The 24,210-nt window shown below is 29.2% G+C and overlaps 1 protein-coding gene across 1 annotated transcript in view; it reads left to right on the top strand.

The window, feature by feature from the left end:
• LOC113386946 overlaps positions 1-24,210 on the top strand; it is a 729,443-nt gene that overhangs the window by 300,895 nt on the left and 404,338 nt on the right. Inside the window, exons 3-4 of the mRNA XM_026624709.1 lie at positions 12,336-12,575; positions 17,921-18,094. Of these exons, the coding sequence (XP_026480494.1) occupies positions 12,336-12,575; positions 17,921-18,094 (414 nt within the window). The remainder of the gene's footprint in view (positions 1-12,335; positions 12,576-17,920; positions 18,095-24,210) is intronic.

Raw genomic sequence — 24,210 nt, forward strand, 5'->3', positions numbered from 1 at the left:
ATAATTAATTAGGTGAATTAAACGTATATGGCAAAACTTTTTCATTTTAATTTCCTGAAGGAGAATTATGTTTTCATATAAAAATCCGATTTGTTGATTTTATGTTTTCTCGACGTTTCAAGCCATTCTGAATCGAATGAGACCAAATTTGGAAAAAGTATGTGTGTGTGTGTGTGTGAACAGATTTTTTGCCGTAAATCGACGTTTTCTCAAAAAACTGCTAGATAGATTTCAAAAATTTAAAAGCCATTCGATGTAACTTGATAAGGACTTGCGTTGGTCAGTTTCGCGCGATGATCGGCCAAGCCGTTTTTTTGTAAATAGCAAAAAAGTGAAAAATGATTCGTCCACAATTTAGCCCGCAATTGTAAATCGATTTTAACAATTTAAAAACTATTGGAAATATATTTATTGGGAATCGACCTGATTAGTTTTTGGCAAAGATTAGCTGTCACAATTTCTTGTATTTAACTGTCGATTTTTTTCGATGATTTTTATAAAATTTTTTGACGATAGATATCATGGTCTTCTAAACTTTAGACCATATTAAAATATTACGGTAAATAATAATAATTCTTCAAAATTTGCAAAAATAAGTAACGTTTTTTTGGCGTCTGTCAAAAGTAAATATTTTATCGACGTTTTCTCAAGAACACCTGAACAAATTTAAAAAAATTAAAAGCCACTCGATGTATCTCGATAAGGACTATTGTTTCTCAGTTTTGTGCGACGATCGGCCTAGCCTTTTCTTGGTATTTATTAAGAATTAAAAATTTCGACCACATTTTAGCCAAAAATTCTGAAAAACTTCTCGAAAGATATAGATTCTTATTTGGAAATCGTGCTGATTAGTTTTGGATAAAAATCGGCTGAGCCGTTCTTCGTAATTAATCGTTGAATTTTTTTTAATGATACTTTTCATGTTGATAGACATAAAACAACATACTAACATATAACATTTACAGTTTAATTTCAAATATTCATCAAAGCTTGAAAAGATATTATAGTGTGTCAAAAACTTTTATGATATAATAAATAATAAACTACAAAATAATTAAAATAATTAAGAAAATTTAAATGTGTTTGAGAAAATTATATTGGGATGCGCAATGTTGAGATTTAATTGAAAGTGAAAACTTTATTTTTGAAATAAGCAGTTGAAAATTTTATCTGAACATCTAACTCTCAATTTCGGTTGATTAAGTCAATTATTACACATTTTGGGAAATTCATGCAACTTGCCTTAAAGCAAAATGCCACATTCAACTAATTTACTATTTATAGTGTCGATTACATAAATTGGTAGTATTTATATGCAATACCTTTTCTGAGTCGGGTCCACTGAACCTTAAACCTTAACCCTCCGTCGGTCGGCGTGGTCTGGCCAGACTTTTTTCGACTTCAATTAGAAAAAAAAATACTTCTAGTAATCCTATCGACTTGAAATTTCTTGACTTTTCTTAAAATTTCATTAGCTGTCGATCAATGAAAAAATCAGGACGAAAAAATGTACAGAAGGATAATTATAAGGATTTAATTTTTTTTATACTTCGAACGGTCGGAAAGGTCTGTCTAGACCACCCATACATTTTGTATGAAATATACGCTTTTTCATGGTATTTTCTATTCAAACTGCGTTGTTTATATTCTTTGCTATGTGTTCTAACATGAATGTTAGTATTTTCATAACGAGAGTTTCTTGAAAACCTACCAAACTTATTGGTAATCGCAAACACTGAAAATCGGATGAGTAATGCACACATTCATTCAGGCGCAAAAAAGAATAAATACTGTTTTTCATTGATTTAAAAACAGAAAAATTAACAAAAAAAGCAACGTTTTTTTATATTTCTTGATTTTTTTATATAATCGTTAATACATAAGACACCAAAAACTCATTTATCCCATATAAATGCATGTAAAATGAATGATGGTCCAGCCAGACCTTTCCGACCGTTCGAAGGTGAAAAAATATCCGACCGACGGAGGGTTAAACTAAACCACATTAATTTTTTTTCTACTCAAAGTCATCGTCGCCACCATAGTTACCTTTAAGACTTAAGTCACGTTTATTTAGGAACGCACCTAGAATTTATATTACAAAACACGAGTTCTCTTGAATACCCATTACATTTACGTGCCTTAACTAACCTGAAATAACTGTTATATTTTAATGATCATTTACCACCGAATGTTTGCAGTTTTTACAATAAATAAAATAACTGTAGCACTCCGTATGGATGGCAGCAAAGAACAAGAACAAGTGTCTATTTCTTGTATCGTTTCGCCTTTGTGTGAGATTGCATCACGTACATCGGTCATTAAATAACTTCCTGATTCGACTATTCTACCCTGGACGATCATTACCTAGGTAGCACCAGGCTACAGTATGGTTAACGTACCTTATGATAGTGGATTCGCGGTAGACGGAGAGCTGTATGACAAAGATATTTTTTATATTTGTATATTATTTAAGCACCGATCAGAACTTAAGGATCCTATAAGTTGTTGTAATGATTTCACTTAATCAACTACTTCGGTTATATTGTCGGCAGCCCGAACAGTTCTCATGTCTCATTGTGAGTCACAAACATCATAATTTGTGACGAGCTTTATTATTGTAATTTTTGTAATAGCGATAATTTCTGTAAAAGCAATAATTTTTTTTTATTGATGCATCAATGTTTTATTGATGATATCAATATTTCGAATTGAAATATTGATGTTGAACTGGAGGTGGGTATTCGACCTGGGACTCTGATTGAAATCCCATAGTTCTAACCACTACCCTTCTTTCAAATGCATTCTGTCAGATTGTTGGTTTTGAACATTTTTGAAATTTAATGTTTGATTGTTGTTTTCTAACTTCGTTAAAAAGTTGTTTTTTATCTTTGGTATCTTTGGTATTTGTATTGTATGTATGTATTTCATAAGCTGTGATGATGATCATGTATTGCAATGGTAATATTCACTGATGATTATTAGAAGGCAACCAAATGATTGGTAATTTTTAGTGTTGATATACTTTTTATTAGAATGCAATTCGATGGTTGATCTTTTCTAGTTATAATATATTTTTTTTCAAAATGCAACTTAGTGATTATCCTTTTCTGATCATGGTATTCAGCTTGCTTGGAAGGGGTATGTTTACTTGGATACATATTTTGTACTTATCTTTAGATAATTTTTTGTGCAACATTCAGAAAATTGGTATTTCGTAAGCTGTGGCGAAGATTTAGTGTTGGAATGGTTCTTTTTACTGAAGATTATCACAAGGCAATGAAATAGTTAGTTTTTTTAGTTTCAATATACTTTTTATTAAAATGCAATTCGATGATTGCGTTCTTCTCGAGTTTTGATATTTTTTATTAGAATGCAACTCAGTGGTTATCCTTTTCTAATTGTGGTATTTAGCTTATTTTCTTAAATGCTCGGAAGGGCTATTTTTAGTTGGATTAATATTTTGATCTATATTTTGAAGTGATAAGCTTTCAGCTGCTTGATAACAGATAGTATGAAAGACCAGGGCCATACCACTCACACCACTTACTACTTCCTTAAAATGAAAATTTAATGAAAAAGGAATAGTTTTAAGTGAATTTTAGAAGCAATAAAGTGAAAATAATCATAGTCATTGACATAATTATATTTTTTTCACCGTAGTTTCAATTCAATACTTGAAATTCTGAAACTGTTTACTTTGCTATATTCTTTATGTTCAAGATTGTATATTCTTCGGTATAACTACTTGCACCTCCTTCAATTTAGGATTCCGGGTTCGATACCCACTTCGAGCAGCCTGTTGTCAGGCAGCAGTGACAACGATTTTCACTTGGAAATATAGATAGCAAAATGTTTTCAAGTGAAAATAAACCTCACCTGGCATTGCTGCATCAATGAATCTTTGTACTATTACAGAAATTGTAGTAATAATTCAACCGACAGAGTTAGGACAACTGTTTGGGTTGCCATCTGTAGAGACCACTAGAATTAAACATGGTATAATTAAGTTAAACTAGAAAAACAGCAGGACTTTTAAGTTCTGATTTCTATTCAAAACAATAATAATCTTGCATCACCTTCAATTTAGCTGCATGTTGAATTTAAATTGAATTTTTAATCTCTTTTTCAAAAGACAAAAAAATATATTTGTGTTAGAAGCATAGTTCAAAAGATGCAGAAATATTTTGTTATAAATTATAAGATTTATAATAATAATAAGATTATAAACATTAATTCTATATCTAATATAGTCGCCACAGATTGGAGAATGGTCAAACACTGGGTTATTTCTTTTGAAATAAATAGGTTAAGTTTTCAGACAAACAGCTTATAAGACAAGTAGTTCTGACGGCTTTTGGAACAAATAACTTTCTTTATATTAACAAGTTGTCAAAAAAATCGAATGCTGTAATAGTTGCTATTAAAAAAGCTTATAACATTTATCCATTATTATTAACTTCCCGTAGGGTAAGTTATTGTAATCGTTAAAAAATCGCAATTGAAAAATTTTGCATATCTTCTCGTTTTGAAGGTTTTTGAACATTTTGGCATACCTTAGAAAATATGGATGCTTGTTTGTGTATGTATATATGGATACAATTTTTCCTCGACGTTTTCGGAAGTTCCTATTCAAAAATCATTCAATTTGTAATGATGGGGAAAAGTGGTGATTATTTTTTGACAAAGACAGGTTCAGCCCTTTTGGAGATACAGAGCTAGTTGTGTAAAAGAAATGGCTTGTGTTGATGAAATGATTGTTTTTGGAAAAAGCAAAAACATTTTTTTTTTAAATTTAAAAAAATAATTTGGATTTTATTTTGATCCTAGTTAAAATACTTCAAATAAATAATTTTAACTTTGCAATTGATTTTATATAATTCTCAAAAATATGAGACAAGATTTTTTATTCTAAATCCCCTTCGAAGGAGATCAGTAAGCTCTTACATTTTGCCTATAAAAGACAAATAATGGAAATTACTGTATTTACAATATATTTGATAGCATTTAATATTTTTTGAATGTTTTATTACAGTACGGGAAGTTCCAGCAATTTGCCTTGAGGCACGATGCCATACATCACTAGTTGTAGTTGATATTTATAATACCAATAGAAAATTTGATCCATTGATAACTGAGATATTATCTGGAACTTCAAACTATCTGATCTATAAACAATGTTGGTTGACAAGATAAAAAAAACATGCCAAAATATTTTCATTAATTACAAAATACGCCCAAATAGCTCCAACTGTACCAATTAAGTGGTATGGTGCATTTTCAACGTTTCTATCTGATCTACCAATATCATCCTCAGCTCCTCCATTCATCACCAATTTTCCTATTTCTATCATTGCCCAGTGTCAGGTATCTTCTCGGATCGCCTAAGCAACAGTTTCTTAGTGGAACGGCGTCTTTGTAATGGATTTTATTATAAACTTAATATAACTGGTATACCAGTACTTGCATTTTGCCTTCTATCCTGAGGGTGCAGTATGGAATTAACGAACCGTCCAACGGTTTATTATTTATACGTGCCGGGATTATTCCAATTCTCTGCAACAGTTATAACTAGATTGAGGAAATCTGCACCTGAGGGGTTTGATTATGATTTATGAAAGATGGATGAAATTGTTTTAATGAGGAATTTGCACTTGTATGGTGTAAAGATTGGAGTATTTTGTACCTTTCGGTTTCGGTTTTCAATTACTGATACCTTCAAATCAATCGACGTTACTCTCGGTTATATTTACAATCGATTTATTGTTTATAGATTGTTCGTGTTTGAGTATCATGTTGGATCAAAGTATTTTCAATTTGCACATTCGATTTGAAGGGCTCTATTCCGTATCCAAAGGGCTTTTACATTGAATATAATCACGATTCACGTGTGTCAGCCAGCATTTAAAATATCTTAAGAGCAATTATAAACTAGTAGAAAGTGGCGTTTTGTTTTAAGGCAAGTTGCATGAACTTTGCAAAATATGTAATAATTGACTTAATCAACCGGAATTGAGATTTACATATTTAGATAAAATTTTCAACTGCACGGTTACATTTATCATGTACATGTCCTTGATATTATTTAATGATTTTAATTAATGGTAATATTTCTTATCATTCTCTAGACATGTTTTGATGGCTGCTCACTTAATATTTCACTAACTTTAAAGTCATTTCTGATTTCCAATCGCTTGGCCGATTTTCTCAAAAACCTAATCGCCGCACCTTCTTATAGAATTTATTCCAATGATTTTTAAATTCGTGAATGCAAATTTTCACTTATAATATCACAAAAGAGGTTTTTAGCACAAAGTTCGACTATTATATTTTTGAAAACTTTGCATTTTTAAAATTAAACGACTTGTCGCAGGGCCGTAATATTTTAGTAAAAGTCGGAAAAAAATCATAAAAATCTCCTCAGGTGAGCTAAAACGTGGACAAAAAGATTTTCTATTATCATTTACAAAGAAACGGCTTTGCTCATCATTGCGCAAAACTGACAAACGCTAGTCCTTATCGAGTTGCATCGAATGGCTTTTAAAATTTCCAAATCGGTCAAGCCGTTTTTTGAGAAAAATTCGTGTGTGAAAAATCGGCTCAAACACACATACTTTTCAAAAAAAAAAAAACTAGATGCTATGATAAATTCACATGCATTCGTCGATTTCGTATTTTTCATCAAATTTCCATTTTTCTGCAAATCCATGTAAATCCAATAATTTAAGAAGTGCTAAATTGATTAGGAAGTCTTTGAATATGTATAAATATAAATAACTACTACCTTCACACAAAAAGTACATTGATGAAGTCGAACTTTGATTTGTCAAATTTTAAATTTTGTTGTTAAAACTATGTTTGAGGTCAACATGTTATCAAAGACGCGAATTTCTGGTCAAATCACTTTCCATAATATTGAAATGTAAATTTTGTCAACTTTTAATTTTTATAGATATATGCAAAAATGACAACAGTTTTTTGCATCTTTATTTCAAAATATCACAATCACTGGAATCAATTCCTAGGGTCGTGTATACAAAATTTAGTTTATAATATCAAATTATTGTTTTTGTTACCAATTAAGTTAGTCTTCTAAAAAAAATTACTGACAAAGTTGGTGGTCAAGAAAATCATTCGTTCCTTTAATCTAGCATGTTGCTAATATTGTTAATAATTCGTCCATTTATTTTTTTATAATTTAACTTTTATGACAATACAACGTTTATATAGAATTTTGCTTTGACTCGACTACTATATACATATTGGCAAAAAATTTAGATAAGCATTGCCTTTTGTAAAAAAAACGTTTATTTTATAATTTTTTATACTCTTTTTATCTCTTTGTTATATTTTATGTATACATTGTATACATATATTGAACCATTAAACTTTTAAAATTAATTAGAAATTATTATGCAACTTAAAATGTCGATATTAATATTTTATTACATATAAATTTAATAAAATAAAATTTTTTTGGAATTTTGGTTTTACTTTATTATATTTACATTTATAGATAAAAATAATCCAACTCGTTATCGTGATATAAATTAATTAATATATTCAAACCTTGGAATAAAATATTTAAATGTGTCGAATAATTTAGAACGAATTCTCAATTTCAATGATAAAAAGATATCGTTTGAGTCTTTTACGAGTGTTGTGGCAGATAAACCAAGATTGATGTTTCCAGGCATTTTTAATAAAAATGTACAAATATTTTAATAAAACTGAAAGGAACATAAAAACGTGCGAACTTTGAGAATTTTTATATGACAAGACTGAGAACTCTTTTATTTCATTTATAGAATCTAATTGAATTGTAACAATTTGTTTTTGTTTTATTTACTATTTTTGCATATAATCTAATAGAAAGAATTTACATTATAAACATTTTCTATTAATAATTTTCAAATACATACAATTCATTGTTCCTAATGTTTAATTCCATTACTATGCTTACTTCAATTTTTTTTGGTAATCTAATTTTATTCATTGACATACCTTGAACTTTGAATTAGTTTAATTTTTGTGTTCCTAAAATAATCTTCTAACTATTTTCTAATTAAATAATGTTCTATTTTTATTTGATTCTTAAAATTAAAATAATTTAAATAAATAAGTTGTTTGCTAGAAAACTGATATCAATTCTAGTCAAGTGGATGTTTCAGTAAAAAGAAAATCTAACTTTTTTTCTAAAAAGTGTTTTTTTAAATCAGTATTTATATTCGGATTGTACATATGTGGGAAATATCGAGAATTATATATGAAGACCTATACCTATACTTGCTGTAAAAGAATATGTCAATAACATCTTGTTCATATACTACTTTTTGGCAAATGTGTTTTTATCTTTACCATGACGTAATCTTTTACTTGGTAATACATGGATAACTTATTGAATTAGTTTGGTTTATTTATTGTTTTTAGTTATTGAAAGCTCATTGGTAGTACCAAATTGTCAGTACCTATTTGGTACTGGATAATGTTTATTTTAACTTGCTAATAACTAAATATCTAATAACATATAACAACAAAGAACAGCTATCAATATCATTTTCTTAGGAATGCATCAAATTAATGTGAGTTAATGTAATAATACAATGCTTCTATTGAGAAGAAGTTTGCATGCGTTTTTATACTAACAACTTTTACTTGAACTATGTCCCATTGCGTCGATAATGTCATTCTATTGTATATTGTATATAAAAAGCTATCTTGATCTTTTAGTCAAGGTTTCATACCAGTAAAATATTATGCGTAGTTATGTAGGATAATATTATATGGACAAGATTGATGCAATTTTAATCCAGGCGTATTTAGGCAGGTTTAGACGATACGAGTGTTTTTGCACTTTAATATGTTGTTTAAATATTATTGACTTTAACAGCCATTTTTAACACGTTAATCGCCATGTCAGCCATACGTGCCTGACGCCTAGTATTTTTACATGAGCTAAAAACTGAAAACTAGATAAATTTTTATGGCATTATTTGATGTTGTTTATACTTATTTCTTATAAGATTTACACAGTACATTTTTATCTATTTGAGGGGTTTTCTATTAGGGAGAAATTTGGGAGAATTTCATATCATCTTTGAAAGACCGTAAAAAGAGCAAATGATATTTTTACTATCCATTGTATATGTTATTAATATTTTAAAAATACAGAAATAAGTGAAAAATTGAAAATAATCAACGAGTTTTAATTCTAACAGGTGACGAAGTTAAGGGGGGTTCAAAAAATTGATGATAAATTTTAGTAAATTCGTTTATATAATTAATGTTGGTTTTATTAATAATTTCCGAAACTTTATCATACAATGGTTTATTGTGGTCAAACTCTTCTAATTTACATATATTTCTGATGATAATTTAAGTTTTGAAAAATCACAATGCCTTAAATTGAATAGTTAAACTTAAAAAATATGAAAAAAAATCAACTTCTTAAAAAATCTTGACTATAGACTACTCCATTAAGATACTTTTAAGTTTTCAAATTTAATAACAACTTTTTTGCATTTTATCATTTTACTTAAGATCTATCAATCATACGTACTGAGTTTTCTCAGTTATCCAGAGTATGTTTAACATTTAATGTTCTAAACATTTTTCGCTCTATTTCTTTCAAACTTCTATAACTTTTGATTAAGAAATTACCATTTATTTTTATAAATAATGTATGAATCTACAAACATTCGTCGTCGATTTCTTATGATGAATAATTTAGCCAAAGTCCGCAATTAAATTATACAACAAGACGAAACGCAGATGTTTTTGGCGGACTAACCGGTTACACAAGTCGACAAGTTCGGAATAAAAGTGAAATAAAAATATGCAAAAATACTTTCTGTTGCAGAATTTGTTAATTTGTATTTAAAAAAAATGCGGATATTTTAGAATATTTTGGAAGTCTTGAAGATTATTAACTACACCTGTTCGAGTATTTATTGCACATCGCCAATTCATATTTATCATCTTCTGAAAGCACTTTTAATATCGGTATCATTTCTATTATTAATATTATTATTGCCGTTATAGCAATAGTAATAATTATTTTTAACCGTATTATTGAGGACAGGCTTGTGTTTTACTTTACCATTGTTTCATCCCCTACTTAACAGTAAAGTATTATCGATACTATTTTAAAGTAGTAGCCACAAGGATTGTAATCGGTCACATTGTCATTTTTTAACCAAATTTTATAATTAGTATTTTTTCATTGTTAGTTTTTGATCACTCTTGTTTAGTTTACTGTACCTGAACAAAATTTTAGAGTATACATTATTTAATTGTTTTATATGGTTTATTATTATTTACAGTTAGAATCAGTAGTTTTTTTTTATATAACAATAGAGGTTTTATGAAAATGATTAAAAAAAAGCTTATGTGCTAACCTATAGTTGGGGTAAAAAGTCCAACTTTAAAATGGACCATTACACAAGTAAATGTGAGAGCAATAGGAATATAGCAAATTTAAAAGTAAAATATGTGTAAAAAAGTTATTTTACAAGAGATAGAATAAGTTGAATTGTAATTCTAATTCCAATGATAATTTTTTCTGACAAAACGCCATGAAATCTTCTTGAAAAATGTTCTCATGATATGTATGAATTATGTATGAACAGAAGTTGAATTTACCTTATTTGTAAAAATTGTATTTACTTTGTACTAAGAAACAATGAGTATGAATATAATAAATTAAACAGACCAAACATACCAAACCAAGATCCTAGATAGTAGTAAGAGTGAGTAACGAATATTCTTTAATGTGTAATATTTAGATTATACTTTTTAATTTTGTTGTTTAACCTTATATTTAACCTGCTTAGCATAGAATAAATATGTAGTTATTTTGTATTCCGTAAAACTTCTTCAAAATTAAAAATAAAACAATAGAACTTTTTGTCCCCTGACTGCGCTTTTTACCCCGCCGGTAAAGAGAGAAATATAATATATTTTAGAAAAAAAAACACATTTCTACAATCATGTATTATCAATATATAGTACAATACATGGCATTTTGATAGTTTTTAGTACCACTTTATATGAAAAACGCTACGTAACATGGCCTTGCGATAACATTAGTCTATTTTACGACAGAATCGGCATCTTTATAAAAGCATAAGTCTTACAATTGCAATAATTTAAATATAAAAAGAAAACTAGTGGATCATGGCTTCGTGCCTTAAGGCAAATTGGTGAAACTTTCCGTACTGAAATTTAATTATTTTAAAAACTTTAAATTTTTTTAAACTTAAATTTTGACTTTGAAAAAAAATGACTTTGTCTTCGAATATATACTTTGAAATATGAATATATACTTTGAAATTTTTTGAAAATCTTGATCTTTTTTCATAGAGACATGATATATCACAGCGCGTAAGCGTCGTGTTGCAGTCTAACGGATAAACAATTGTACGGAACCCATAGAAATGTTAACGAAATTTGTACTGATTATATATAAAATCTATATAAAATATCTGAAAATTTTATGTGCATATATCTAATGGTCATTTTTGACCTCCAAATGTTTTTTTTTTTCTTTCACTCGAACTCCGAAACCGCTAGACTTGCCCTACCAAAATTTTGAATAATTCTTCATTTTGTCAATGTAAGTAAAATGTTTTTGAAGTAAAGAAATCGGACGCTCCATTCTTTCGAAAACTGAATTACCATTTTTGCACTTTTTGCATCATATATTCGAAATGGTTGGATCTGTCTATGCCAAAAACTAATCAGCACGTCTCTTAATCAATAGGAATCGAATGTTTTTTGAATTATTCAAATCGCTCCATCCGTGTTCCCGAAATCGTCGACGAAAATTTGTATCCGCACACACACACACATACATCAATTTTTTCTAAAGTATGCCAAAATGTTCAGAAAAACGTATGTTCTGAAACGTGAAGATAAATCAAAATTTTCATTTTCGATTTTTTTGCGATTACTATAACTTACCCTACGGGAAGTTAGCAATGGGACTTTTTGTCCCCAGACTAGATATTCATATAGGATAAATAGATATTCACATTTTTACAATGATGTACTATTTTAGGATGTTACTGAACGCACACCAAATTCATAGTAATGGGTTTTAGTATAATTTTATATGAAAAACACTTCATATCATAACCTTGCCATAACATTGATGTATTTTACGGCAGGGTTGCCTTCTTAATCTAAAAGCGTAGTCTTATAATATGAATAAATAAGTGATAATTTAAATATGAAATATCAATTATGGAATATTTCTGCACTGCATCTATTTTTGTTAATAAGTAAATTTACTAATATTAAATAGATTTAATTAACAATAATCTTTTTTTCCCTAGAAACGGCGCGGTTCTCGTCAACAGCGAACGCAGTGGCGTCGTTCCTGGGCCAGCGGCAGCGGTCAGAGTCTCAACAGCCCCACAAATAGTTCTTTGGGGTCCCTCGGCATGGATGAGTTCTACGCTGCGGTTCGCGGCGATTACGATTACATTATGGACACACACCTTATAGACACCTGCAGAGACGCACGAGGAGAAATCGAGTCCAGTCCGACGATCAGAGATGGAGTATCTGATTTAGTGAGTATTTCAACCATAATAATAATTTTGTAACCAACCAGAATAATAGATAGAAATACAGTAGAACCTCGATTATCCGGACCTCAGTTATACGGATAGGCGATTATCCGGACGACCAACCGCGATCAATTTATATGCAATTCGAATTTTTGTACGATTTGAGCTTCAGTTTAATATATGTATGTAATGTAATCTAATCGTAAGAAAATGTACATGTATATATAAGGAAATGTTAATTTCTTATTAAACATTGATTTTCGTTGATATCTATGTATGTATTTGTTATTTTTGATAAATACACATTATCATTTTTGGAAAGGGGTTTTGATGCTTCTTGGGAAAACAATGATTCAGCACAGCGTAAAGCTTAAACATGTGTAGTTAATGAAGATCGAAAGAATTGTATATGATAACACAATTACTTTTGTTCACACTAGGCAACACTGCTGCTGCAGTAATATTTCAGTAGCAGCAGTAACTAGCATTCAATATATAGATTTCGGGATTCTAACTGTTCAGGTCGATAGTACCTTTGATTGAATTGATTTAAAATAGTGTTTAATTTATTAAACAAGTTCTGCATGACATACAGTTTACGAATTTATTGGAAAATACTTCCAATTCTTCATACATTGGATTATCCGGACATATATCCGGATTTTCGATTATCCGGATGCCTATCGACAACAGTTAGTTCGGTTAATCGAGGTTCTACTGTATTTTTCTATTTCGTCTGAATCAATGAGCTTATTTTTGTACAACATAATTGTGTTATGTGTTTCCCATGGTAATAGAAAATGTTTCAAATAAGAAAGAATATGTTGAAGATTTGGTAGTCTCGGTGCGCTTATTTTATTTTAATAAATCTTGCTTTCTTGATGTTGGTTTCCAATGTGTTGGTAGTAAATTGATAGTAAATGGTGGTGTTGGTGGGTTGGTAGTAAATTTTCAAAAAGCTTTATAGCTATGATATTTATACGAGCGTTTATTTCAAATTTTGATACTGTCAACGGCTTACCTTCAAATAGAAAAAATGTTAAGGCGATGAATACACCTTACTGCTGCTTTTTTCGTTATCACTATATAGAAAATTTAATTACTGCACTTTTACTACTTTTGTGTACACTTCTGTAATTATTAAAAGAATGAAAAGCGACTAAAGACATAAAAATAGAAAATTTTTATTAAATGGTTGAGTAACTTGTGCGAGCTAAATTTCTTAATATGTGTTTAGTCTTGCAACTTACTGAATACTAAATTCTAAACTAAAAATATGATATAACAAGTATTAAAACTGCCTGGAAGGGGCAGTTCACAAATATATTAATCCAACTATAAAATTAGGAAAATTTCTATCATCCGTTTAGTACGGATGGTAGCACTAAACCTAGTCCATTTTTTGGAAAGGTAAATGGATTTATATCCAAGATAAAATTTGATGCAATAATCAGTATCCCTTTGTATTGAACGGGATATAATAATAATAGAACTGAAAGATTTGAATTTACTTACAATTAGGCTATTTTAGAGAGAATACTTAATATGAACGGAAAGAATTCGGTGCCTACAGAAAGTGCATAATATTGTAATTATATAAATATTTAAATGAAATTCTTAACAAAAATGATAATAAAAATATTTCAAAAGAATCCTAAACAACAAATGTCATGATAATATTAACTTGACTTCACGTTTTTTAACGAATCAGTACCTATTACTTTGAACTTTTAATGTCATCTCCAAGTAACAACAAACTCGAAAATATTAGGTAATCCACAGGTGACCATACGTCCCGATTTGTCCGGGAAAGTCCCACTTGTATCCTTGTGTCCCGGGTTTTTCTAAAAGCAATATTTTTCCTGGATTTTGCATATTATGTCCCGAATTGTTCCGAGTTTTTGTAAAGTATAGGTTTAAATTGAATATTTGCAACTTCATTGATAATAAATTTACAACTACCAATCAAATATTTATCTGAAAATGATATATACAAAAAGTATGCTTATATGAAACAATACGTAATGTATGAAATAAAATAGCTTCTTACAAAAAATATGGTTACCTTAGATAATAGCTATTAAACTTATAGTAACATTTTGAACAAAATAAGTGTAACGATGAGTAAGTGAGAATAGGCTCATAAGTTACTAAAACTTTTCACATAATATTAATTTTTTCGTTACTGTTCAGCCAGAAAGCAGACACGTACTGTGAAATAACCAGTTTTTTTCCCTTTTTGATTAGATTGATAGATTTTTCACGATTATACATTTTGTCTCCAAAATTTGCTTCCATGCTTTCAATATACATTGAAATATTTGGTTGGTTCAATATATCAAAAAAGCCTTATCTAAAACTTTTTTTTTTCAAAATATATAGGAGTACAGAATTTTACAAAGTTCAATTTTCATTTTTCTGTATTCCATATTATTAAGGGAACCAACTTTTACTAATTAAGCTCACCAACTATTATTAACATAATCAGTTAGTCCACTTTGCAAGTACTTCTTAGGTAAAAAAAAGATGATGTAACTACTAACTATAAGGGCTTCATTTTTTGTTAAAAGCATTTTTTTGGATACTTTTTTCAAATGAGGATTTTGTGTAATAATGTATTCACATTTAACATTTTTTCAATTTGAATACTAAATTTAAGACGGTAGTTAATTGCATCCTTTTAGAGCGATTTCTTTGCTCCAATAATCATTTCCTAGCAATAATACCCTTTCAACAACATCATCAGTGGACAACGTAAGAAATCTTTTATTACATCTTTATGTAAAATATGTATGAAAGAAATCTACCCATCTTTTCTCAAATTCTATTCTCCCATTGCTCAATTTCCTATTTTTTTTTTCTTTCATTCCAATATAAATTCAAATGCAACAGACTTTGTTCAATTTAATCATTCAAATGCAACCGACTACGATTATTTGTGTGCTATAAGAAAAGAGCGCTCCTGGCTTAATGTGATTTTTAGGTAATCCTTGTCCAGATAATCCCGGTCCAGATAATCCCGGTCCAGATAATCCTTGTATTAATTGATTTTCGCAAGTAAGTTAGTTTTGTTTCAATCAGACTCACGAGATGGCGCAACTGACTCTAGTAAAGTTTTGAACCAAGTGCGCTTACAGTTGTAATACCTGTGTTAAAATCATAGATGGTCCGAGGAGTTACTTTGGTTCTTGTGTTAAAATCATAGATGGAGCATTGAGTTCTACTGGTTCTTATACTAAATCTGGAATAGTAGTTGAGTCTATAGTCTAGTCTTGCTAAACGACTTCTTTTTAAAAATAATTTGATTATTGCTTCAATATAGTATATTTTTCCAAGGTTTTTTTCCTAATTTATAACTAAATGGAAATTGTAGTATTTTAAGTATGTTACTTTAATTCCCTAGCGTAATGTAAAAATGCAGTGCAATAGTGGGTGCGTTCGACTTGGACGCTTACGCGCTGTGAGCGCTCACGCTTATAAGCACGAATTTTTAGCGTTCGACTTGGCCGATAAGCGCTCAGAATCGATAACTAAATTCCGTTCGTTTTGGAAACTGTGAGCGTCAATAAGCATCAAAATGGCGGCAACTGGCGGTAACGGTAATTGTGTAAATTTTATTACTTTCTGGATCATTCAGCGGGATTATACACAATTTAACAATTAATAAATAAATAAAATTTGGTTTGCTTATGCTTAATTAATATTAATATTAAAATTAAAATTTAAAATTATTTAAAATTAATTAAATTTAAAATTAATTAATATTAATATTAATATTAAAAAATAAATGTGATATACAACTTGGCATTTTTGCGGGATTATAAAGAATTTAACAATTAATGAATAAATAAAATTTGGTTAGCTTATGCTTAATTAATAGTAATATTAAAATTAAAATTTAAAATTATTTAAAATTAATTGAATTTAAAATTAATTAATATTAATATTAATATTAAAAAATAATTGTGATATACAACTTGGCATTTTTGCGGGATTATAAGAATTTAACAATTAATGAATAAATAAAATTTGGTTAGCTTATGCTTAATTAATAGTAATATTAAAATTAAAATTTAAAATTATTTAAAATTAATTGAATTTAAAATTAATTAATATTAATATTAATATTAAAAAATAATTGTGATATACAACTTGGCATTTTTGCGGGATTATAAAGAATTTAACAATTAATAAATAAATGAAATTTGGATAGCTTATGCTTAATTAATAGTAATATTAAAATTAAAATTTAAAATTATTTAAAATTAATTGAATTTAAAATTAATTAATATTAATATTAATATTAAAAAATAATTGTGATATACAACTTGGCATTTTTGCGGGATTATAAAGAATTTAACAATTAATAAATAAATGAAATTTGGATAGCTTATGCTTAATTAATAGTAATATTAAAATTAAAATTTAAAATTATTTAAAATTAATTGAATTTAAAATTAATTAATATTAATATTAATATTAAAAAATAATTGTGATATATAACTTGGCATTTTTGCGGGATTATAAAGAATTTAACAATTAATAAATAAATGAAATTTGGATAGCTTATGCTTAATTAATAGTAATATTAAAATTAAAATTTAAAATTATTTAAAATTAATTGAATTTAAAATTAATTAATATTAATATTAATATTAAAAAATAATTGTGATATACAACTTGGCATTTTTGCGGGATTATAAAGAATTTAACAATTAATAAATAAATGAAATTTGGATAGCGTATGCTTAATTAATAGTAATATTAAAATTAAAATTTAAAATTATTTAAAATTAATTGAATTTAAAATAAATAAATAATATGAATAAAATAAAATAAATAATATGAATAAAAAATAAATGTGATATACAACTTGGCATTTTTGCGGGATTATAAAGAATTTAACAATTAATAAATAAATGAAATTTGGTTAGCTTATGCTTAATTAATAGTAATATTAAAATTGAAATTTAAAATTAATTAAATTTAAAATTAATTAATATCAATATTAATATTAAGAAATAATTGTGATCTACAGCTTGCTATTTTTGCGGAATTATAATGAATTTGACAATTAATAAACAAATGAAATGACAGATAGTAAAAACAACTGACGCTCACGCTCACGCTGCCCTACCTCTGTGGCGTGAGCGTATGTGAGCGCAAAATATGTGCTACGAGCATCCTACGATGGTGCTACGAGCGTACTTATGCCACACTCACAGCGCCAAGTCGAACGATGAAAGCGCGCTCACGGCGCGCTCACAGCGCGTAAGCGTCCAAGTCGAATGCACCCAGTATGATCATTATTTTACTGTAAAATATTTTAATATTAATAATATTTTTAGCATTTGGCATTGAAGCCCCAACAATGGCGGCAACCGGAAACTGCAGCCAGGAAGGACGTCGCTTTGCTGCGCCGATGGTTGCGGGATGTCGAGGCCCGTTTAGAAGCCCATTCGTTAAGGGACGCCACACGCTGGTCGAGGGAGCGGCAGCAGCGATGCCTAGGAGAATTAGCGGTAAGTTTAGTGAATGTTGGACATTCTTTTATTTTTACTACATATATGCTATTACTCGGCGGAGAATAAGAAGAAACATGGAAGAAACCCTGTTTGAAAAATGCGTTTTTCGAAAATTTATTTTTTTGATTAATACATTGAAGATGTAATTAATTTTTTGAATAATACATTTAAGATGTAAATTTTGAGTATATTGAATACTTAAGATGAATTATCAATGACATTTTCTCAATTAGATATTTACGAATAAAGAAAAGCAAAAATTGAATTGATTCGAATTAAATTGATGAGCTTAACATACCAATGTTATGGCAAGGTCATATTACGCTCCAACATCCATACATTATGCTACTGAATCATACTGAATACTGTCAAAATGTCATGTTTTTGCTGTACATTCAGGCGTTTCACACATAAACTGCAACGTCACTTGTATGTTGTGAAGCTGAGTCAGAAAGTCTCTGATGTTATCTAAGATAGTTTTTTTTGACATTTTTGTCGTTTCTAGATTAGGTTTTGTATCTGACAACCTGAGAAAAACGACTGAAATATTCTTCATATCATAGCCTTGCCACAAGGAGGCGTCCATTCATCACGTGAGGATTTTAGGGAGAGGGGGGGTTTGACAAAAAATCACAAAATATAGCGTGGGAGAGGGAGGGTTATAGTGAGATATCACGTGTATTTATTTTTTAACTGATTTTTTAAAAAAATTCAAATATTTTCAAAAAAAAATTAAAATTTCACATTTTTATCACGTAACTGAAACTACACGTAATGTTTGGCGGGGGAGGGGGGTAATTTTGAATATCACCATGTAACATCAGGGGGAGGGAGGTCTAAAAATCCTTAAAAACTTGTTCACGTGATTAATGGATGCCCCATAATATTGGTCTGTTGTGCGGCAAAATTGGTCCATGAATCTGTTGGCCAAATTTTTGTCTCACAATTAGAGAATTGACCAAAAAAGTTGATTTATTTGAATGATCTTTAATTTTTAAGAGGTATCTATGGCATCTGATCTTCACAATATCTATATTGTGGCAAGGCCATGTTACGCTCCAACTTCCATACATTATGCTACTGAATCATACTGACGTACGTGTCTATTACGTACAAATGTCCAAATCATTATTATGGTTCAAAATATAGCACGCAGCATCAGCAAAGGTTCTGAGAAATTTAGGTTGTTCCAGTGCAATATTCGACTTACTGACACATTCCCAAAGAACAATTCCGTAGGATTATATCGATTTAAGTGTAGTTCTTTAGAGAAGGATTTTATTGTCTAGAGACATTTTAGAACTTTTACCAAGAAGCCATTGTTAACGTTCAGACATTTTAAGCTTGGTTTTATGGAACCTGACATGTAATATCGATTATAGATCGTAATATAGTTCGAATGCATAGCTGGGCACCGTTAATCAAATAGTTAACTTCGTTAATCGTTAATCCGCTACAAAAAAAGTTAACTTCGTTAAACGTTAAAGCGTTACATTTCGGAAGAATTAACGCAAGTTAACGTTAATCGTTAATCCGTTAATATGTGTAAAATTACATTTTTATATCGTTGCGTTAGTGAACTTAAAAAACTTATTAGTTTAGGTTCTGGAAGTTAACAGGTTATGAATAAAACAAAATACTTGTATAATTCAAATGTGTAATTTAACCCCTCGCGCGGTTTATGCACACTTCCGTGTGTTTAAAGGTGCGTCCACACCTAACGAACGAACACGAACGAACATGTCGAACAAGAAAATACAAAGAAGAACGAACAGGAACACGAACGAACGCGAAAAATTTCAAACGAACTTGAACAAGAGCTTAAAAGCAGTGAGCGCTTGAATTTTCGTTGTTCGTAGATGTTCCGTGAAACGTCAGTTTTATTATTGATATGGATGTAAGTTTTAATCATACGGCATTTTCACTGGTTTTTGTGTGATTTTTGTTGGTGTATATTTTGTAAATATACTGTAAATAAATTATTCAATTAATTTCACTCAGTTTTTGTATTTAATATTTATATTTTGAGTCGTTTTCTTTCTTCAGCATTCATATTCGGAGCAAGCTGAACATTCCAGGCTTGAGCTAACTATACTCAATTATCATACTCTCATCCTCAACATATATGTTGAATGTCTATGTATGATAACAAGTTTAATATTTACTTGTAAAGACTGCAATTTCTTCTTTACTGCAGCTTCTGACATCCCAAACGTTTTGCCTACACTTTCCCAAGCATCGTTTTTTTTTCTAATAATTTTATAAAAAGGGTCTTTAGTCTCCCATATTATAGGAAACTTTTCTATTTCATTTATGAATGATAAAATTACGTCATTTGACCATTCCATAATTTATTCAAAATTTTCAAACTGTACACAATAATTAAAAGTAAATATTATTAAAATTTTCAAACATTAAAATTATTAACATTATTATTGAATTATTAAAAAATTATTATTAAATTATTAAAATTATTAAAACAAAAATGTTCGTTTGCGTTCGTTGAGACGTCCACACTGCACATACGAGTTCAAACATGAACGAACAATTCCCTTTGATGTACCGACAAGTTGCGGAACATTGCTCGCCATGTTTGTTTATGTTCGTTCGTGATCGTCGTGGCGTCCACACTATGCTGTTGCCGTTCGTTCTGGTACGTTCTTTTATGTTCGTTCGTGTTCGTTCGTTAGGTGTGGACGCACCTTAAGAAAATGGCACAATTATCACATACCGTGATAACGCTATTGGTCAACTTTCCGTTTTTATGATTGCATATTGTTTTTACAATAATTTTTTTCTAAATAAAGGGAAAGAGTTTTTTTAACTTCCCGTAGGGCAAGTTATAGTAATCGCAAAAAAATCGAAAATGAAAATTTTTGCATTTCTCGACGTTTCAAAGATTTCTGAATATTTTGGCATGCCTTAGAAAAAATTGATGTATGTGTGTGTGTGTGTATGTATGTGTATTCGGATACAAATTTTCGTCGACGATTTCGGGAACACGGATCAACCGATTTGAATAATTCAAAAAACATTCGATTCGTATTGATAAGAAGACGTGCTGATTAGTTTTTGGCAAAGGCAGGTCTAGCCGTTCCGAAGATATGGGGCAAAATTGAGCCAAAAACGGTAACTCAGTTTTTGAGAGAACGGAGCGTCCGATTTTAATAATTCAAAAAACATTTTACTTGTATTGACAATTATGAAGAACTGATCAATTTTTCATGAAGGCAGGTCTAGCGGTTTCGGAGATCTAATGAAAAAAGTAAAAAAAAATGCCATTTGGCGGTCAAAATGATCATTAGACATATGCACATCAAATTATCAGATATTTTATAGAGATTTTAACAATAAGTATAAATTTTATTTACATTCCTATGGGTTCCGTACCAATGTTTATCCTTTAGACAGCGACGCGGCTTTATATTTTGTCTCTATGCAGTCCTAAAGCAGTAAAATTGCTTTGAAAAAAAGTTCAGATCTTTCAAAATATTTAATATTAATTTTTTGTCCAATAGTTTATAGTTTCTCAAAAATCTTATTTTTTCGAAGTAAATTTTTTTCAAAAATGTTAATCGTTTTTAAAAATATAATAATTTTAGGTACGGAAAGTACCAGCAATTTGCCTTAAGGAACGATGCCTTAATTGCCTTGAGACAGAATTCCATTTACAGCTAGTTTTTGCGAAAAATAGGAAACGCGCGACGCGTTAAGCGTCGGGCATAAGGTGCATATTCCCCTTCATGAACATTAACATGTTGAAGTTCTCGTCTGAAAGCGAGGCTCTTTTTGGTGTCAAAATGTCTTTACCCGTAGAAAACAAACGTTCAACTGCAGCGCTTGAGGGTATAGCAGTATTGTATTTAATAAATAGATTTATGAATATCTGTTCCCCGAGGAATGCAGCATCGTTGAACGAGTCTTTTGATTTCATATCCAGCCACATTTTAACGAGAATTTGCGCTTTATTCTTTAAAGAGTTTGTAGCTCTTTGGTTTTTCTATAGACTGAGTGACAGAATTGAAAAAGTCTTCCTTGTCGTCATCATCGTTGTTACTCGCATTGCTCCCTCCGCCACTTAAACTATCTCTGTCCTTCGAATTTTTCGCTGCTTCTTGCCATAAGGCATCTTCTACCTTTTTTCCGTGCATTTTCTTACTGCATCCTCTCTACTGCTGTCATACGTTTCCAGCCACATTAACCGAAACTTTGGGTGAAATGCCGCGGCAAGTTGGCACTGTTCATCATTCAGGAGTAGTCCAAATCTTTTCTCTATGCCGTTTAATAAGGCATTGGCTAAAGCTGTGCCGTGCGGTAAATAGTAGGCATTGGATTAACGATTAACGGACTTCTCGCATTTTAACGGAAGTTAACGTGTCCGTTAACATTTTTAAAAGTTAACTTAAAAGTTAATCCGTTAATCAAAATGTTAACTTCGTTAATTAACGATTAACGGATTAACGAGTTAATGCCCAGCTATGTTCGAATGTATCTATAGATTTTTTAAATGATATTTAATTTTAAATAAAATACAGAAGTCTGTACAAACTAAATATTGTATAAAGAGACAGTGGATCAACTCAAAAAAGGTAACCACTTTTGGAAAATATTTTAATGATTAAATACATATTTATTTTTTTTTACAAAATTTTTATCAAGCTTAAATCTTTGTTATCATAATATCAATTTAATTATACATGTTAGTGAAAGGGTTTAATAGGACGATTCTACTTTGTACTTTTACAATTATTCCCTTCAATCTTTTAAATGTTTAATCTTTAACTTTTCAATAAGACAACCTTGAACTAAAACAAAGGTATCATTTTATGTTGTCATGTTTTGAAGTAACACGTATTTGACATTTGCATTCAACTGAACGTATAATATTATTTGAACTTATGCATTTTATATCAATGATAATTTATAGTATACTTCTTTATAGCATTTTTCAAAATCACAGCTATGAACTTTGTCTGTGTTATGTTTTTTTAAATATCAGTTTTTGATGGTTTTTGATCATCAAAAGAGATCAAAGTTATGTTTTTCTATATTTTATTATTATTCGTACATTTGAAATCATCATTTTAGATGATTTCGATTTTTATGATTAGTCATTATATCATTATTAATAATCTTTGCATCATTATTAATACATTAATTATTATCAAGAAATAAATTTGATTTACATTTTTTGAGATAATATCAACTGTACCCGATCAATTAAAAGTAGTGCACATGCATGTTCATGGTTCGATGAACGTTTCTGGGTTTTAAATATAGTAATAAATTTGCTAAATATCATTTTTATACATACAATAGCTGACAAATTAATTGAAAGGATGCGAAAAGATGTGGTTAGAATTTATAAATTATTATTGATGATAATCATATATAAATAAGGACATGGCACCCAAAATTTTGAACGTTTTCATGAAAGATCTTATACGCGTTTACAACTGTGTTAAAATGATCATTATTACATTTATTATACATAAGTAATTAAGACCTTTGGGACCTTACAAAAGATATCTATAGTCACATTATAATTTTGTCTTACTAACTTATTATAAATGTTGTTGCAGTGATAACGTGATAACTTATCCAGACGGATTTCTTATCTGTGCCCTTTCTTAGATAAAGATATAAATCCATTAATTAGTCTGTAAAATACTAATAGTAATTTGAAATAGGATTCTCCAGAGGAAAATGTTAAACTATAGATTATTTGTTGCATTTCATTTTTTTCAGTTTTGGAGTTTAAAACTATGGAATGTTGGAATTTAAAACTATAATATCATAGCACTTACTTAATATTAGCTCCAAATAATAAATTTGGAGTATAAAGTAAAAATTTTGATAGTTTTTCTTTTTTTCAAATTTTTTTGTAATCGTATACAGTACAATTTTTATCAATTTTAAGATAATTTTTATTATACTAATTATAATTAGTGCTCTCTCAGAAATTAACACATATAGTGGATTTGAGCATATTTATCTCATTTGCGTGTTTATTTCTAAAAAACATTTTTGTATTAATGCTTCCATGTTATGTGTATCTATTTTTAATACTTTAATAATTTCAAATTTTCTAGATCTTTTATTTTATAATTAAA

This window comes from Ctenocephalides felis, unplaced genomic scaffold, assembly GCF_003426905.1.
Source record: "Ctenocephalides felis isolate EL2017-DRISC unplaced genomic scaffold, ASM342690v1 CF-g0.4_SCAFFOLD_00845, whole genome shotgun sequence".
Taxonomy (NCBI): Eukaryota; Metazoa; Arthropoda; class Insecta; order Siphonaptera; family Pulicidae; genus Ctenocephalides; species Ctenocephalides felis.